The 18,793-nt window shown below is 44.8% G+C and overlaps 3 protein-coding genes and 1 long non-coding RNA gene across 4 annotated transcripts in view; 2 read left to right on the plus strand and 2 right to left on the minus strand.

Moving 5' to 3' along the window:
• The window catches only part of fktn (fukutin), a 4,188-nt gene extending 500 nt beyond the window's left edge, over positions 1–3,688 (plus strand). The window contains exons 2-10 of the mRNA XM_061061211.1: positions 902–958; positions 1,132–1,332; positions 1,482–1,628; positions 1,723–1,853; positions 2,004–2,136; positions 2,588–2,717; positions 2,815–2,948; positions 3,158–3,282; positions 3,420–3,688. Coding sequence (XP_060917194.1) covers positions 902–958; positions 1,132–1,332; positions 1,482–1,628; positions 1,723–1,853; positions 2,004–2,136; positions 2,588–2,717; positions 2,815–2,948; positions 3,158–3,282; positions 3,420–3,633 — 1,272 coding nt within the window. The 3' untranslated portion in view covers positions 3,634–3,688. The remainder of the gene's footprint in view (positions 1–901; positions 959–1,131; positions 1,333–1,481; positions 1,629–1,722; positions 1,854–2,003; positions 2,137–2,587; positions 2,718–2,814; positions 2,949–3,157; positions 3,283–3,419) is intronic.
• A 392-nt stretch (positions 3,689–4,080) lies between these two features.
• Positions 4,081–4,891, minus strand: ufc1 (ubiquitin-fold modifier conjugating enzyme 1). Its single transcript, XM_061061213.1, has one exon. The coding sequence runs from the start codon at positions 4,740–4,742 to the stop codon at positions 4,230–4,232; it is 513 nt and encodes a 170-aa protein (XP_060917196.1). The 5' UTR covers positions 4,743–4,891; the 3' UTR covers positions 4,081–4,229.
• Positions 4,892–6,839: 1,948 nt separating this feature from the next.
• Positions 6,840–18,693, plus strand: ythdc1 (YTH N6-methyladenosine RNA binding protein C1). The gene is made up of 16 exons (XM_061062002.1): positions 6,840–7,039; positions 7,855–7,956; positions 8,083–8,393; positions 9,331–9,715; positions 10,805–10,867; positions 11,657–11,751; positions 11,859–11,967; positions 12,182–12,299; positions 13,242–13,326; positions 13,406–13,560; positions 15,943–16,022; positions 16,328–16,364; positions 17,112–17,151; positions 17,236–17,301; positions 17,380–17,571; positions 17,658–18,693. Exons 1-16 carry the CDS (start codon positions 7,012–7,014, stop codon positions 17,838–17,840), a joined length of 2,049 nt encoding a protein of 682 aa, XP_060917985.1. The 5' UTR covers positions 6,840–7,011; the 3' UTR covers positions 17,841–18,693.
• On the minus strand, positions 14,944–15,912 carry LOC132992581 (uncharacterized). The gene is made up of 3 exons (XR_009676351.1): positions 15,763–15,912; positions 15,679–15,706; positions 14,944–15,300 (listed from the first exon to the last, which is right to left on the minus strand). It is a non-coding gene; the product is annotated as an uncharacterized LOC132992581 (long non-coding RNA).
• Positions 18,694–18,793: the final 100 nt, after the last annotated feature.

An 18,793-nucleotide genomic window follows, 5' to 3' on the forward strand; every position in this document is an offset into this window, starting at 1 on the left:
GGTAACTCAAGATCTGAGTCAGTTACTTTGGTAACTTAAGCTCTGAGTCAGTTAATATGGTAACTAGGGTTGTGAGTCAGTTACTATGGTACCTTAAGCACTGAGTCAGTTACTATGGTAACTTAAGCTCTGAGTCAGTTACTATGGTAACTGAAGCTATGAGTCAGTTACTATGGTAACTCAAAGATCTGAGTCAGTTACTATGGTACCTTAAGCACAGAGTCAGTTACCATGGTAACTGAAGCTATGAGTCAGTTACTATGGTAACTGAAGCTATGAGTCAGTTACTATGGTAACTCAAAGATCTGAGTCAGTTACTATGGTACCTTAAGCACTGAGTCAGTTACCATGGTAACTGAAGCTATGAGTCAGTTACTATGGTAACTCAAAGATCTGAGTCAGTTACTATGGTAACTTCAGATCTGAGTCAGTTACTATGGTAACTGAAGCTCTGACGCAGTTACTATGGTAACTGAAGCTCTGAGTCAGTTGCTATGGTAACTCAAGATCTGAGTCAGTTACTATGGTAACTCAAGATCTGAGTCAGTTACTATGGTAACTGAAGCTCTGAGTCAGTTACTATGGTAACTGAAGCTCTGAGTCAGTTACTATGGCTGTGTCTGAAACCACAAACTACCTACTGCCTACTAGATACTCTAAATATAAATACTGCATCAGTGTTTCCCCTAGGTTTACAGCGTTGGGGGTGGGGGAGACACGAGTCACATACTTAAGTGGAAAGAAGTGATAAGAAAATAACCAATCAGAGAGCTGGGATATAAACAGGATGTAACACAGCTGTTAGCTACAAAGCTCTTAGCATTATAATTTTCTCTTGTTTAAAATGATCAACGAATGAAGTCCAACGTGTTTAAATTTCCCAACATGCCTTTTTCTTCAGCCTGGCCCTCACATCCTGAGCCAAACAGGTCACCTGACCACCACTGACGTCCAATGGGTAAGCCAAAACAAGCGTTAGCAGCAGAGCTGTCGTTAGCCTGGAGGATACCTGTAGAGGGCACCAGATAGCTGTTGTTCCTCTCCAAACAGATTTATTTTATTTTTGAAACTTCCTTCCTGTTTTCCTTCCTGTTGTCTCCATGGTAACAATCATGCTCTGTCTGGTTACAGCTAACGGTGAAGAAGTTTTTAGCATTAGCTCAGCGCTTTAGGCTGCCGTTGTTCCTTGCTGATACCGCTGCCCTGAAGCTACTTTCCCAGGATGCTTTGAGGCAGCGTGACCGGCTGGTGCGGGAGCCACACTGCAGCTTCCTGTGCACTGGCCGGCCAATCACATCATTCGCTCTGCACGCCAACCTGTGGAAGTACGATGTGAGTGTGTGTTGTGTTCAGGGTCCCCGCAGAAAAAAATGAATCACAGATTCTTTGAAGTGAAACGTCTATTTTATTTTACTCAACTTCATTTAATTGAATACTGAAAAATATACAAAATATTTCTGTTTTTATTTGATGTGTGTCAGCCTGGCTTCCTATTGGCTGCTGAGCAGAAAGGCTTCCAGCTGCTGACACTGACAGGAAAGGACCCACGATTGGCCAGTCTGGACACCCTATCAGGGGAAGAGATCCCCCTACACTTCCTGCTCCGCCTCCATGATTACATCATTCAGGTGGGTGGGGCCAAATCAGCCAGCGACACCTTAAGAACACGTAGACAGATTGTGATGTCATCCATTTATGACGTCATGGTGATGTCACATACAGGTAGTGTTCCTGTACGAGCGGAGCGGGAACTACATGTGGTTTGGGGCATTACGTCTCCGCGCTGACGCCGACCGAAGCTTCGCTCCATTCAGACAGCTCGACTACGGGCGCCACTCAGGAGCTCTGGACAGGTGAGACCGTGAGAGACGAGTAAATACATGGTAATTAACCATCAGCTGGTTGATAATGAGTAAACAACAACAAATCAACCAGCTGAGATGAGGTTAATTAAACAGCTGATTAAACTGGATCTAATCTGTTTCCTGTGTCGCCCCCTGCAGGCAGGAGCTGGTACTGACTGCCCTGGATGGCCTCGACGTTCGAGTCCCACAAAACGTTTCCCGCTTTCTGTATGAACTGCGTCACGCTCGCTTCCTGGAGTGTCGTTACCATGACGCCCGCAACTTCCTGCAAGTAAGACTGGATAAAAACTCTTGAAGGGGAATGTAACAGGAAGGGTATTAAATTATTAAAACTAGATTTTATCTTAATAAATAATAAAAAAATCAAAAAAAAAATCTATGAATAAAAAGTAAACGCGTGTGTGTGGAATGGATCACATACCTTATTATTATTTAAAGTCCCACGTGTACACACGCACGATGAATGAAGTCATCAGAATTATAATACTGCAGGTCAACACTGATGGAATGATATTAAACCTTCAGTTTATTTAAGATGAAAGCCAGCAGAAGAAAAGAGACTTTAAAACAGCTCCAAATTAAAAAGATCAAACTGGCTCATGGTGCTATGAAGATCTTATTTTAACTTCCCCAACATAAAGCTGAATGTCCTCTCACCTTCCTCCTGTTTACTTTAAATCTCCTAATGTTACTCTCTCTCTCTCCACTCTGTGTGAATGTAGCTCTACCCTGAGGACTCGTCTCCACAGTCGCTGGATTTTAGGAGAAAAGTGAAGACGTTGCTTCACCGGGTCGCTCAAATCCTCACGAAGCTCGACATCCCGTTCTGGCTCAGCAGCGGCACATGTCTGGGTAAAATGCTAACATGCTAACATGCTAAGAGAAGAGTGCAAGAACATATAACATGCTAACGTGTCTCTGTTGTTGTTGGATGTGTCTCCCCCTGCAGGCTGGTTTAGGCAGTGCAGCGTCATCTCGTACAGTCGAGATGTTGATATCGGGATTTTCATTGTGGATTTTAGAAGCGACATCATCGCAGCGTTCAGGGATGCTGGCCTGTCCCTCAAACACAAGTTTGGAAAAGTACAAACTTCACTTCCTGTTTACTTTAAATATTTAAGAGAGTAAAGGTTTTCATCAGTATTTTAGAACTTTACTTTCAAAACTTATCTATGCTTTTATGTTGAAAAATGTGGCTTTATTTTGAACGTATGTATTGTGTTTTATAGCCGTGTGTTTTATTTTGAAGGCGAGTCTTATTCTGAAGGCTGGTGTTTTATTTTGACATGCAGGTAGAAGACAGTCTGGAACTTTCTTTTCTTAGTGAAGACGTCAAACTGGACATTTTTTTTTTCTACGAGAACGGAGACATCGTCTGGAATGGAGGGACGCAGGCAAAGAGCGGCAGGAAGTTCAAGTGTGTTACTTACAGTATTTTCACAATAAAGGCACGGCTCCTTAATATGAATGAAATTCCCAGTAGAATAAATCGGCTGGATGTTCATGACAAGTTAATTACAGGTGATTAATGACCTCTTGTGTCTCACCTGTCAGGTACGTCTTCCCTCGCTTCTCGCTCTGCTGGGCGGAGCTTCTGGAGCTCAAAGTTCGTGTTCCGTGTGAAACACTCGACTATGTGACAGCAAACTACGGCGCCACCTGGAGCATCCCCGTGAGGAGCTGGGACTGGAAGTCATCGCCTAGCAACGTGCAGGAGAATGGGGTGTGGCCTCCATCTGAGTGGGCGGAGCTTATTCAAGTTTACTGACAGGAAACGAGACTACATAACCACTAAAGACTTCAAATAAATGTTTACAAAATGAGTTGAAAAAAGTTGTTTTTTTAAATGAGCGAATGTGAAAACTTTTTGCAGAATAAAAAGTCGACAAAATACAAAAAATAATAACAATGATATCCCTCACTGCACACACAAACAGTGTCGTGTTGATATCGCCATCCGGCTTACGCTCCGTTTACCAAATAAGCGTACGTTTGGGTGGTAACGCGAGATCAGGGTTTACCATACCCAACAGGACCACACTGGACTAAACTGGACTGAGCTGTTTCCACATTCTTTTGAGGCTTTACTTCTCGTGTCACATTTTTTTGATTCTTTCTCATCTTCAATGAGCACAAGTCGAGGTGCGTCTGTCATCAAAGGAGGGCTCATTTCAGAGACTGAAGGAACAAAATCCCGGGACAGTTATGATTATAATTATAATAACAGCAGAATGTCCAGCTTTAATCATTACAGTTCAAAAATGTTCATAAACACTCATTTATTTACACACAGTTTATATTCGGAACATATTTTAACAGTCTCAGTTCTTTCTTTGTCAGTTGTTAAACTTTTGGACGGACCCGTCACTCCACAGCCTCACGCTGACCCTCCTTGTGGACCACGAGCCCCTTGCTGATCAGGTCGGGCACCTCCACCGCGAGCCAGGGGCCCAGTCCCAGAGCCATGAGGTGCGCGAGGCCGAAGCGCGGCGCATTCCGGGCCCAGAGCGGCGCGAAGTGATCGGTTAGGCAAATCTTCCCTCCCCGGTACATCTTGGCGGTCTTCCCGTCCAGCTCCGGGATCGCCACCTCTGGCGCGGTGTCCGGGTACGTCACCGGGATGTCGAACTCCAGCCGGAACTCGTAGCGCAGCAGCTCGTGGATGAACCAACACGTACCGGTCCAGCGCGTGCCGTCCGCATTGGACTCAAGGCGAAACCAGTCGTTGTCGGCCTCTTTATTCTGCTCCACGAACTGGATCAGCGCCTGGTACTCCTCCTTCAGCCGCTGCGGCCACAGCGCCCGGTCCCGCGGCCCCGCGTGCGTCTTCAGCAGGGGGATCTGCGACACGGCCCTGCGGGTGGCGTCGTCCGCCATTCCGTTACTCAAATAAAGAAGACGTGTTTGTTTTATACAGTTTGAACTCCAGACCGGAGCAGAACCGGAGCTGTTCGGTCTCACTCTGGCTTCTCTCGATAACTCTAACACCGTGAGATGACGTGGACTTCCGGAATGACGGGACCAGCTCCGCTTCCTGTCCCGCCCCCCCCCCATAGGTCACAATCAATAGCCTCGTTATCATGACACATTCCTAAACAACAGACTACAAATTACTTCAAACAACAAATTAAAAACTACAAACAACAGACTAAAACCTACAAACAACAGACTAAAAACTACAAACAACAAATTAAAAACTACAAACAACAAATTAAACACTACAAACAACAAGTTAAAAACTACAAACAACAAATTAAACACTACAAACAACAGACTAAAACCTACAAACAACAGACTAAAAACTACAAACAACAGACTAAAACCTACAAACAACAAATTAAACACTACAAACAACAGACTAAAACCTACAAACAACAAATTAAACACTACAAACAACAGACTAAAACCTACAAACAACAGACTAAAAACTACAAACAACAGACTAAAACCTATAAACAACAAATTAAAAACTACAAACAACAAATTAAACACTACAAACAACAAATTAAAAACTACAAACAACAAATTAAACACTACAAACAACAAATTAAAAACTACAAACAACAAATTAAACACTACAAACAACAGACTAAAACCTATAAACAACAAATTAAAAACTACAAACAACAGACTAAAACCTACAAACAACAAATTAAAAACTACAAACAACAAATTAAAAACTACAAACAACAGACTAAACTAACCATCAGTCCTGGGGGGACAGGGCCTTCTCCATTGCCGCTCCCAGCCTGCGGTACTCCCTCCCAAAAAAACGAACCGGTTTCAGACTCTATCCACTGTCCCATCACTAAAATAAAGACATAAAAAGCCCAAAAATAAACATAAAAAAATGTATCGACTATTGAGGAAGGAATATAAAGCCATGCTGAAATTTATAAAAGAAATGTGACTAGTTAAAGGGATACTTCACCCGTTGAAACATGAATCTGTATTGACATTGGGTCATGTAGTAGAAATGTGAAATACATTTTGAAGTTGGTGCCTTTTTGACCGAGAAAAGTCAGAAAGTGTCTTTTTGGCTCATGTGGATGAAAGACACCATTTAAGATTTTACTTTTATTGATTCCCGCAAGGTTTTTTTACACTCTGTTAACCATGCAACATACACATGCACAAACAGGATCCTATGGACATGCACTAATAGAGAGATGTCAGAGTGACGGAGCGGCCCACAGCGGGCACTCCTGAGCTGGTGGTGGGGAGGGGGTTTGGTGCCTTGCTCAGGGGCACCTTGGCAGTGCTCAGGAAGTGATCTGGCACCTCTCCAACTACCAGACCAACTTCCATATTTGGTCCGCACCGGGACTTGAACCGGCGATCCTCTGGTTCTCAACCCAAGTCCCTACACCCTGAGCTACTGCTGCCCAATTTACAGACATATTTACTTCAACACATAAGGCCATTTCCTCAACTGATTCCCAGATTTTGCAGCTCATAGAGATAGCCATGAACATCCGATTGGAGCACAAGACCTTCATCCTTCATCCATATCAGTTTGAAGTTGAAACATAATTTTTTCGCCATTGTTGGTTCTTATCAGCTTTCTCCATAGAGCCTGTTAGCATAGCGTTGTAGTTTCACCCCGCTATAACTGCAATAGCCGCCGATGACGCAAAATGACAATTTTTTTGCGTCACTGGAAGCTCCTTTTCAGATACAAAGATTTCCCGTCTCAGGGGAAAGTGGGGGCGGGATGCACAACCATTCAAAAATACTATCAGGTTTCTAATGATACAAAGCTTAATGCAAATGGGTGAAGTATCCCTTTAAGATTATTTAATTTATTTAATTATTATTTTTCCCCATAATAGTAGTATGTATTCTGACCCACACTCCAGCGCTAGGTGACGGTAATGCACCAGTAAGCTGGTTTCCAACCCGATAAACTCGGCAGAAGAAGTAGAAGTTGCTGGTGTTCCTCTGTCCGGCAGGTGGCGGTATTTCATCTGGACGCTGACTTTGTAACAGAAGAAGAAGAAGCTACAACAACAGTCTGTCCGACATCTTCTCTCTCGGCTGTCTGCGGACTCCTTGTTGAGTATTTCGATTTTAAATGCGACAGGAGCAAAAGTTTGATCTGTAGCGTGAACTGAGCGCGAGGCAGGAGCACGTGACATCGGCTGGGATGGCGGCTGACCGGCGCGAGGACAAAGGTAATGCGCGAGCAGGCCTCTTTGTTAGCTGCAGCTAACTGTTAGCATTAACATGTGTGGTATCTTTGTTCTATTGCAGATGTTGTGTGTTAGCAGCGGATCGATACCCTCACACTGTTCGACCAGAACTGACCCAACATTTTAGTGACTGTGGACCGGAACCGGTTACTTAACGAACCGCAGCTCACGCGGTTACTCACTTCATGTGGCGTAAATTAACCACTGAAGCTAGCGGACGATAACGTGACTCCAGACGTCTTCATTACGCCTTAGATTTAAACACAGCAACATTCACGCATGCGTAGAACATGTTTAACACACCTGTACTCTGTGTTCGGAACGATTCAACCAATACTTAATGACGATAAATAACTCACCTGTCTGTGTGCTGTCTACACCTGTGACATGATGAGTTAATACTGATGGACTCTTTACACAGCAGCCTCTACCATCAGTGTTTGAATGGATGAGTTAATACTGATGGACTCTTTACTCAGCAGCCTCTACCATCAGTGTGTGACTGTGTATGAATGGATGAGTTAATACTGATGGACTCCTTACACAGCAGCCTCTACCATCAGTGTTTGAATGGATGAGTTAATACTGATGGACTCTTTACACAGCAGCCTCTACCATCAGTGTTTGAATGGATGAGTTAATACTGATGGACTCCTTACACAGCAGCCTCTACCATCAGTGTTTGAATGTGTAGGTGTGACCTGCTGTGTGAAAGCGCTTTGAGTCATCAGAAGACTAGAAAATAAATATACATATATGGTTCCTGGTTGAACTCTAATGGTTCCTGGTTGTTTCAGATGGAGAGCTGAATGTTCTAGAAGATCTTCTGACTGAAGCTCCTGATCAGGACGATGAGCTCTACAACCCCGAGACTGAGCGCGATATCAGCGACAAAAAAGGTACGACTAATACAACAAATACTTTGATTAAAATAGTACTCATATTTCTATTCCTATCACGTGTGAGTTATTTCTGACCTCGTCGAGACCGTGTGGTCAGCTCTAATCTCTGTGTCTGACTGTCAGGAACGAAGAGGAAGAGTGACCGCTCGGATAACCAGGATCTGAAGAGGCTCCGCTCTTCGTCAAGCCACGCCCCCTCCAGGTCCTCATCTAACAATAAGAGAGATCCTGGTCCACCTCTGTCTTCTTCCTCCTCCTCCAAGAAGCCGGCACCCAGTTCTCGTGGACGTCATGCTGCAGTCGCCACCGGCTACCGTCACGAATACTACGAGGAGCGGAAAGGGCGACGAGGGGCCAGAGAAGCAACCAGGAGCCGGGGAGGAGAGGATGCACGCCGCAGAGAGCCTCCGAGAGTCATGGAGGGTCTGAGCCAGGTACTCATAATACTGTTATTAATAAATATACGAATAAGGCCGAGACAGATTCCAGCTGTTGTAACACACACATATGAAGACGCACACCAAAGTGCACGGCATTGTGAAACGACATTATCCCGGACTTAGAAAAACCTGTTAGTAAAGCTAAAAGAGAAACATGAAATACTCTGCAAAGCTGCTCGTTATTAGAACACAAACTCTGCTCTACGATTCAGTGAGTCGTTGATCCACTCAGGTACACTAAAGGTTTCAAAGCGAAAGCGGCGAGTCGATCAGATTGAAGTAAAAGGCGTTACAATGTGAGCCTAGTGTACCTGTCGTAGCTGCTGACAGGTACACTGGAAAGTGGAGTACACAAAGTTTTCCTGGCATGGTCAGGGCTGCTTCTCTTGAAACGATTGGTCAGTAAATCTGCCCCCCAAACCCGCTTCTTCTCCTTCTGTGATAATAAACTGAGCTAGCTAAAAAACATCTATACCACACAAAAAACCAGAAGTGCTAAAAATGTAAATGTTACCAAAAACAACTCGCAATCACTTCAGTCAAACGTGTCTTCTCTGAGCGAGCCAGCTAGTTCCACAAACATCGGCTCAATAACCAATCAAGTCGCACTACAATCTGACATTCGAGACGAGGCGAGCTGGAAAGCTCTGACATATCAAATAATACACCCGTGTCAAACTCGTCCAAGAATATGACAACAATATTGTCCTCATGAACTTGAACTTTATGGGGTGTCACTATAAATCCTGAAGGCCTCAGCAGACAAAGCAGGAGTGACATCTTATTGGATAAACGCTGTGATTAAAACAAGCTTGAAGCAGCACATCAAAGAGGGAAGCTCTCGGCCCACCACTGCTGTTTAACCAATTACTGTCAGCCAATCAGCGTTTAGTGTGACAGCCTATCAAATTGTTTTCCTGTGTGTCTTCAGAAGTTAAGACGTGACGATCAGCGGGCAAGTCCCTGTCCCCATGAGGAGGTCAACCAATCCGAGGAGGAGGAGGCAGCAGGGGAATATGGCTCAGCGGGCTCAGGAAGCTCCTCTCCTGCCGCCTCCCACGCAGAGGAGGATGAAGAGGATCCTGATGATGAAGAAGAAGAAGAGGAGGAGGAGGAGGAGGGCATGGAGGAAGAGGAGGAGGAGGAGGAAGGAGAGAAGGAAGACGAGGAGGAGGAAGAGGAGGAGTATGAGCGTCGCGGTGAGGGAAATGACTATGACACCCGCAGCGAGGCTGGCGACTCCCGCTCCGCCTCCTCTGTCAGTTTTTCTGAGGACGGCGAATCGGTCCACTCAGGCTCTGCCTCCGAAGCATCAGGTAACCATGACAACAAGGAAAAGGATTTCTGTAAAAGTTTGATGTTCAATACATAGAAAGGGGCAAACTAGTTGACTTTGTACCTGTCCCCTCAGGCCTGCACACTAATAATAATAATAATACATTTAATTTGTAACGCACTTTACATTGTTGCAAAAAAATCTCAAAGTGCTACAGGAAAAAAAATAAAGTAGAAATAAAAACGAATTTCATCAACTAAGCAACTAAAAGCACAAGCAGAAGGCTTTGTTAAAGCATCAGCAGACTGTGGAGCCCTCAGCTGTTCGGGGAGAGCGTTCCACAGACTGGGAGCAGAGGAGCAGAAGGCCCGGTCACCCATGGTGTGGAGTTTAGTCCTGGAGGGATGGAGGAGGTTGGTATTTCCAGAGCGGAGGCTTCGTGTGGAGGATTGTGGGGTGAGGAGTTCTTTGAGATAGAGGGGGGCATTTTCATGGGTGCACTGGTAGGTGAGAGGGGTGACTTTGTATTGAATCCTGAATGAAATGGGGAGCCAGTGTAGTGTCTGAAGGATGCGTGTGATGTGTTCATATTTACGCACCTTCTGGAGGCTCTTGCTAGGGATCCCGATGAGGAGTGCGTTGCAGTAGTCCAGCCTGGAGGAGACAAAGGCGTGGACGAGTTTCTCAGCATCTGAGAGGGAGCGTGTAGGACAGAGTTTGGCAATGTTTCTGAGGTGGTAGAATGAGTTTTTGCACAGATGTATAATGTGGGCTTCAAAGTTCAGTTGAGGGTCCATTTTGATGCCGAGATTTGTGACGGTTGGAGAGAGGTGGATGACTTGGCCAGAAAAGGTGATGGTGGTTATGGGGGATGACCTGATCCCTAACCACTACACACACACGGGGCTCCGCTAACAGGCTAAATATCTTTAATCTACAACCATCTAGCTTCCTTTTCAGTATAAAGTTCTCTCCTCTTTTTATACTTCATGTGGATTTTTGAGTCATTCTTTTTCACACCGACAGCTTCGACTTATTCTGTGGGTAGAAAACTAAAACTTAATCAAATGTGACGACACTAAATTAAAAAATTTTGCTGACTTATCTCCTTGCTTTTTTTTTTTTAAAGGTTCTGTGAAGAAGCGGGAGAAACTGTCATCGTCAGTCCGAGCTGTTCGCAAGGGAATGGAGAGTAAGGCTGCCATTTTGATTTAATCTTATTATATCAAATTTAAGGACCAATAGAGCTGGAAGAGTTCAATAGTATACTACAATGCACTGTACTGTAGTGCGCTGTCCTACACTGTACTGTACTGTAATACACTGTACTGTACTACAATGCGCTGTACTGCAGTGTACTGCGCTTTCCTACACTGTACTGTACTACCTGTACTATACTGTACTTTACTGTACTGTACTGTACTACATTGTACTATACTGTACTTTACTGTACTGTACTACACTGTTCTGTACTGTACTACACTGTGCTACACTGTACTGCACTGTACTGTAATGCACTGCACTGTACTACACTGTACTGCACTGTACTGTACTACACTGTACTTTACTACACTGTACTGCACTGTACTACACTGTACTGTACTTTACTGCACTGTACTACACTGTACTGTACTACACTGTACTTTACTACACTGTACTTTACTACACTGTACTGCACTGTACTACACTGTACTACACTGTACTGCACTGTACTGTACTACACTGTACTACACTGTACTGTACTACACTGTACTGCACTGTACTGTACTACACTGTACTTTACTACACTGTACTGCACTACACTACACTGTACTACACTGTACTTTACTACACTGTACTTTACTGCACTGTACTGTACTACACTGCACTACACTATACTGAACTATATTGTGCTGACTACACTGCAATGAACTGGTTTTAACTCATGTGTTCAGCGTTCTCCTGTGGTGTAAGGTTTCACTAACTAGCTGTGTTGTTTCAGCTCCGACCAGTAAGCTGCGCTACATCCTGCGAGACGCTCGTTTCTTCCTCATAAAGAGCAACAACCATGAGAATGTGTCTCTGGCCAAAGCTAAGGTAAACTAAATTTCACACCTGTACTAATTCCCTCTAAGTGTTTTCTTCAATATTTACTTCCTGTCTGTGTTTACGTCAATATTTACTACCTGTCTGTGTTTTTTCAGGGTGTGTGGTCGACGCTGCCGGTGAACGAGAAGAAGTTGAATGCAGCGTTCCGCTCGGCTCGTAGTGTTGTCCTCGTCTTCTCTGTGAGGGAGAGCGGCAAGTTCCAAGGTTACTCAAATCATTCAGCGTCCAATCACAATGTAGACATCCCCTTCCTCCCCTCTGACCTGTCAGTCATCTTCATCCTCCCTCCTCTTCCTCCCCTCTGACCTGTCAGTCATCTTCATCCTCCCCTCTGACCTGTCAGTCATCTTCATCCTCCCTCCTCTTCCTCCCCTCTGACATGTCAGTCCTCTTCATCCTCTGTCCTCTTCCTCTGCAGGTTTTGCTCGTTTGTCCTCAGAGTCTCATCATGGAGGATCACCAATTCACTGGGTACTTCCTGCTGGCATGAATGCAAAGATGCTGGGAGGAGTCTTCAAGATCGACTGGCTCTGCAGGTAAAAAAAACCACCCAACCCTAACCCCCTAACACCTTAAAACCACACAAACGACCAGAACAAACAATGGTGTTCCCAGAGTGTGACACCTCATGTTGGGGTGTACTGGTATTATACTGGTGTATAGTCGGGGTTTACTGGTGTATAGTCGGGGTGTACTGGTGTCTAGTTGGGTGTACTGGTGTCTAGTCGGGGGTACTGGTGTCTAGTCGGGGGTACTGGTGTCTAGTCGGGGGTACTGGTGTCTAGTCGGGGATACTGGTGTATAGTTGGGGGTACTGGTGTATAGTATGAAACGTCTCAGTGTCTGTTGTCTAACATGCTACACACACACAGGCCCTCACTTATCAAACATACGGAGGGTACGCTCAAATCCCACGGCAGGTCTCGTGTACGCAGGTTTTCAGCTCAGTGTGGACGGTGCAGCGAATCAGTGTGTGTCGGAGAATCATCAGGTCATACTATAACAGTGATAGATAGAGGTTCACTGTATAAGATATGATGTGAGACTACCTGTGACTTAATAAAGAGATCTGTAAGACAGGACCTTCTTATATGTTACATGTTTGAAATGAATGCTGTTTAGATGACACATACACATGACACAGCGTTTGGTTCCACTTTATTCATGTGATGCAGGACGTTTCAGGTTTCTCTTTTAAAGCCTCATTAATGGCGAGCACGGAGCCCGTTTGTGCAGACGGCGTTATCCCACACAGATGCAGGCTCGCCTGTACCACCTGTGCCTGATATTAAAGCTGAACCGTGAATATAAAGGACGTTAAATGACGATCGTTTCCAGCCGCCACACTTATCACCACCCGGTCATGAGAGCGCCGTGGTCAGCCAGAAACGCACGTTTAGGTCGTGAGGGCCACACAGTGTAACATCAAAATCCCCCTGGTGGGACTCATCAATTCTTCTTCTTCTATGTTTTGATAGGAGGGATCTACCTTTCACCAAGACGGCTCACCTGTCCAACCCCTGGAACGAGCACAAGCCGGTGAAAATAGGACGTGACGGACAGGTGCGTCCTCCCGTCTGCTCGACTTGGAGCTGAACTTTTCTCTAAATATTCATCTGACTGTTTTCATGCTGTCGTTTAGGAGATCCAGCCGGACATCGGAGCCCAGCTGTGCGCACTGTTCCCCTTGGACGAGAACGTGGACGTCCACCAGGTCGCTCGCCGAGTTCGTCACAAGCGTCGGACGCCTTCGGAGCCGCGGCCTCGAGGCCGACCACCACAGCGCGAACCGGGAAGGTTAGCCAATCACCAAGCTCCTCCTCCCGCTTCCTGTTCTTCTGCTGCAACCACGGCCCCACCTGCTGCAGGACAACGGAGATGCCCGCTGCTTTTAGCCGGTGGCTAGCTGTCCCATGGCGAGCACTGCTGCTTCTCTGGTTGTTGTCCCGTTTCCTGTTTGGATTTTTCAATGGATCACAAAGAGTCAAACAGGAAGTTGAAATCCCGTGTAGGGCGAGTTCGTTAGCTCACTTCAGAGTCACAAATGAATGATGAGGATTAAAATAAGCAGCACAGTTTTGTTCCATAGAAAATGAAGTTTGAGTTAAATTTTGTTTTTCTTTGTTAAAATCTGAAAGTTTGGCGTGAAGAAAATTATTTTCTAAATTATTTAAATTTAAAATAAGTTGCTAAATTTCTCCCTTTGAAGCTTTTTCTCTGCAGGAGTTTCGTACTTCAGAAGTAATAAAATATCAAAAGGTCTGCTTTCAGCCGGACTGTGGCTGACCCTTTCAAAATAAGAGCAGAGAGGACCACTGAGCGGACTGTTTCTGGTTTTAAGAAGGAAGTGCAGTTTGGTGAGCAGGAGGCGGGGCCTCAGGACTCTGCCCAGTAAGAGGGTTAGGTATGATGGAGGGGTGGGGCCTCAGGACTCTGCCCAGTAAGAGGTTGAGGTGTGATGGCGGGGCCGCTGGACTTTAATCAATGAGAAGGTGAGGTGTGATGAAGGGGGCGGGGCCTCTGGACTTTAATCAATGAGAAGGCGAGGTGTGTCAGAGGGGGCGAGCCTCCTCATTGGTTGAATTGAGGTAAAATCTCTTAAATCCATGAGGGAAAAGACTCGATAAAAAAACAACTTGGACTTAAAATAGCGTGATACCCCTGAAAGGACTTGTTTTCCCCCCTCCTCCCCCGTCCAGCCACACACACACATACACACACACACACTGAATCCGGACTAAGAGCTGGTCATGGCGACAGACTGCTGGTATTTGTTTGGGAGTGTGTGTGTCGCTCTCTAATGAACTGCATACAACGTGTGTGTGTGTGTGTCACACTGAACTGAGTGTGTGTTTGGTGACAAGGGGGCAGGAAACAGATTTCAAAATAAAAGAGAAACAACAAAGGAGTGTCAGACCAGAGAAAAATCTCTGGTTTCTGTTTTAAGGACTGTTGCTGGAGGGGGCAAGGGCTGGGCTGAGAGGGGCGGGCTTTGAATGTTGATTGACAGGACAGCATCTTCATCATCTTCATCACCCCCCTCCACCCTTTCAAACAGAGGGTTCATAAAAAATAAGGAGGACTGATGAGGAACTGTTTAATGTAATGAGGAGTCAAACGGCTCGTGTGCAGCAGCAGCGGTATGTTGTCTCTTTATGAGGCGTCTTCTTTGTTTGTTTGTTGTTGTTTGTATGAAAAGAAAGGAGTCCAAATGCTGTTTGTGTTTCAGGACGACTTCATGTAAGAAGATCTACAATTCAAGCGTTCAGGGAAACATTTTACTAAACGATTCAGTTCCAACTCGACGAAGACACGAGCCCAGAAAGTTACGAGAAAAGTTCAGAGAGTTGACCAATCAGAGGACAGACTCAAAAGAGGAAATGTTTGAGGGAAGAAACTTCAGAATAAAATGAACAGGATCAATATTTTCAAAGTAAAGCAGTCGATAGTTCCTGTTGAGGTTTGAGATACTACAGACATAGGTCAGACCGGGTGAGACACCTGTAGACCTGGGCTCACTTGTAGACACCTGTAGACCTGGGCTCACTTGTAGACACCTGTAGACCTGGGCTCACTTGTAGACACCTGTAGACCTGGGCTCACCTGTAGACACCTGTAGACCTGGGCTCACTTGTAGACCTGGGCTCACATGTAGACACCTGTAGACCTGGGTTCACTTGTAGACCTGGGCTCACATGTAGACACCTGTAGACCTGGGCTCACCTGTAGACCTGGGCTCACATGTAGACACCTGTAGACCTGGGCTCACTTGTAGACCTGGGCTCACATGTAGACACCTGTAGACCTGGGCTCACTTGTAGACCTGGGCTCACATGTAGACACCTGTAGACCTGGGCTCACTTGTAGACTTGGGCTCACATGTAGACACCTGTAGACCTGTGCTCACTTGTAGACCTGGGCTCACCTTTACACCTGGGCCCACCTGTAGACACCTGTAGACCTGGGCTCACTTGTAGACGTGGGCTCACATGTAGACACCTGTAGACCTGGGCTCACCTTTACACCTGGGCCCACCTGTAGACCTGGACTCACCTGTAGACCTCTCAGGGTTCATCAAACCTGAGACCAGTTTTCTCCAGTTTGTATTAATGTGTGTGTGTGTGTGTGTGAGGGAGTCATGTGCACGTGTGTGTCTTACTTGTTGACTTGTCTACGTAGGCGTCGCCCCGAAGAGTACGACCTCCACGGCAGGAAGCGTCCACGAGCCGACGGCCCGCCCGACTTCAACCAGCGAGCAGGTCGTCAAACCTCTGATTTACTGAAAGTGTATTTTTAACGAGCTGTGTGCGTTACTGCGCCTTTTAAGTGTTTTTACTTTGTGACATTCCTCCCAGTTCAAATGTTCGGTTTTTTTTCAGTTTGTTGTTTTGATATATTTCAACATTTTGGTCGTTAATTCTTCATAAATGTTTAAAGTCTGTTTTCAGTCCTGGAGGTTGGTGAACTTTATTCTGTTGAAGTTCTTTGCTTCCAGTTTTTGTCGCTGCTGCTCGTTAACGGTTTGAAAAGTAAAAGTTAACGAAAGTTGACATTTAATTTTCAGGGTTTGTCCAGGATCTACGTAACCAGCCGGTGGACAGGTGAGAAACACCTCATCACTCACCTGAAACAAGGTTCAAGAAGTAGGCGGAGCTACAACAGCAATCATCAGTGAAATACCTCAAATGAAAAATGTCCACGTTTGAGTTTACCGCTTCAGGGCGGATAAAAAATGTTTTATAAGGTTTTAGCTTAAAATGTTCAAACTGTTAGAAATCCAAAACTTTTATTTTGAAGAGATTCAAAAAAAATGGTGTCTTTAAATTTGAAAGGTCCAATCAGTGAGATGTGTAGTGAATGAAATGATAAAGTGACTTTACTATATGATCAGACATTAAGGAAACATGCTATGTTGAAGTGCTGGCTTCTCTGACAACAATGCAGCAGCCAGTATGTCCTCCTTCTAACTTTAGATTCTGGTCCTGAATGATCTGGATTTGTTTGGACCAGAGAAGGTAGATGGTTTTAAGGCGCCCCCACACGGCCTGTTTTGGACGCCCCTCGGTTTGCCAGATATGAGAGCAGTTATCAGGTCAAACCAACAGGTGTTGCAGTGATGGAAGCGGGCAAGAGAAGTGGTTCAGATAGAAGTGATTGTACCCGACCTAAAGCTCTCCATGATGTTTAGAATTTAGACTGCAGTACCCATTTTAAACACTAGGTGTCAGAGTTACATACTGCTCCTGTAAAAAGTTTGATTAAATATAAATCTGAATTTTTATCCACTAAAAAATGATGGACAGAATGCTCCAACAACTTCAGTCACAAAATAATTTGTTTGTTTTCAGGAGATTCTCCGGTGTGAGACGTGACGTTTTTCTCAACGGGGTGAGACATGTTAGCATGTTAGCTTAGCTTCTCGTTATTCTGTTAATCGTGTGATAATGTGTTAACATGCATTTCCTGTTTCAGTCGTACAACGACTACATGAGAGATTATCACCATAACGTGGGACCCCCCGCCCCCTGGCAGACCCTGGTACACACTTTTGATCTGTCAGATAATCGTTGGTCATATTTTTAACCTCTGACTTCACTAATCATATGATGTCATCAGGCGGCGTATCCTGGCGTGGAGCAGCCGCCCCCCCACCACCCTCCCTACTACCACCACAGCCACCCCCCACCCCCTCCTCACCAGGCTTACCATCACCACCACCACCCCCCAATGCCGCCCCATGAGGCTCCACCCCCTCGCTTCAGAGACAAACAGCGCCCTCCACAACATCGCGCCTTCACCTCCAGCCCGGTGAGTCCTTTGTTGTTTTTATTCTGTTTCTACTTTTTTGTTTTTTTCACATAAATTTACTTGTGTATCTTTTTCCCATCATGCAGCACGACTATGACATGCGTGTGGATGACTTCCTGCGGCGGACGCAGGCGGTGGTCAGCAGCAGGCGTGAGCGTGAGCGGCAGCGTGAACGTGAGCGTGCTGGACCACGGAGAGAGCGAGAGCGAGTGAGGGAGAGAGACAGAGAGAGAGAGAGGGAGAAGGAGAGGGGACGGTACCGTAGGTGATCTGTAGAGGCTTTTATTTTGACAGTCAGCAGTGTTCTGGACTTTTTTTCTTTTTGAAATAATGAATAAAATTAAACCAAGTTCATGATGACATCATTTATTTTTATATGTTTGATGACATCATCAGTTAAATGTGAATTAAAATATTTGAAAAAATGTAAAAAAAAAAAAGAAGCTTGGTCCAAACTTTTAATTTGCTGATCCTGTGTAAAGGGAAGTGACATCACAGCGAGTCACACGTGTTTCCTGCTCACATTTACAACATGTGATGTTTCTGTAAATTCAACCCTTTTTTTTGTGTATTCCCTCTGAAATCTTCACACTTCATTTCCCAGAATTCTCTCTGAGCCTCAACAGGAAACTGTGTTTTCATAGTTGTAGTCGTGAAGGTTCCCAACCTGGGGGTCGTGGCCCTCTGAGAGGTCTCATGATGAAAAACTTTTATTTTGAAGTTTCTTTGTTTTCATTGGTTCTTTTATTGTGAAAGGATAGGCAGTTTATTGTCAAACCTCTATCTTATTCATTTAAACACTTTTACTTCTACTTTGAATTTGACTTTGTACTTCCTTTTCTGCACTGTAAAAAAACGATGACAATGAAAACGTAAAAGAATGGTGTTTCTTTTTACTCATTATTCTGTTGGACTCACGAGCGCCCCCTGCTGCTGCTTTTCTCACATTTAAATAAAATCTACTTCCTGTTGGTTTTTAAAGTTTTAGTTTGTGCTTGTCTCTGATTTCAGTTTCCTGTTTGTGAGAGAGGGGGCAGGGCTTGTCTGTTTTTGTACAAAATAAAATCTGAAATGTTTGTGTCGCTTCTGTTTGTAAATAAAGTTTCAATCAGCTGATCCTTACATTTTTAATGTTTTGATTTAAATTCATAAATTTATTTTCTGATTGTCAAATTCTCTTAAGTCGTTTTTTTTTTTTTTTCTTGTCCTCACTTTCTGCATC

Source organism: Labrus mixtus, chromosome 17 (assembly GCF_963584025.1).
Source record: "Labrus mixtus chromosome 17, fLabMix1.1, whole genome shotgun sequence".
Classification (NCBI taxonomy): Eukaryota; Metazoa; Chordata; class Actinopteri; order Labriformes; family Labridae; genus Labrus; species Labrus mixtus.

Excerpts from the sequence above, each read along its gene's own strand:
- ufc1 (XM_061061213.1), bottom strand. The coding sequence starts at position 4,742 with ATGGCGGACGACGCCACCCGCAGGGCCGTGTCGCAGATCCCCCTGCTG.
- ythdc1 (XM_061062002.1), top strand. The coding sequence starts at position 7,012 with ATGGCGGCTGACCGGCGCGAGGACAAAG. Across the intron at positions 17,152-17,235 it reads GTGACGTTTTTCTCAACGGG|TCGTACAACGACTACATGAG; the intron begins GTGAGACATGTT and ends TTCCTGTTTCAG. Across the intron at positions 17,302-17,379 it reads CCGCCCCCTGGCAGACCCTG|GCGGCGTATCCTGGCGTGGA; the intron begins GTACACACTTTT and ends TGATGTCATCAG.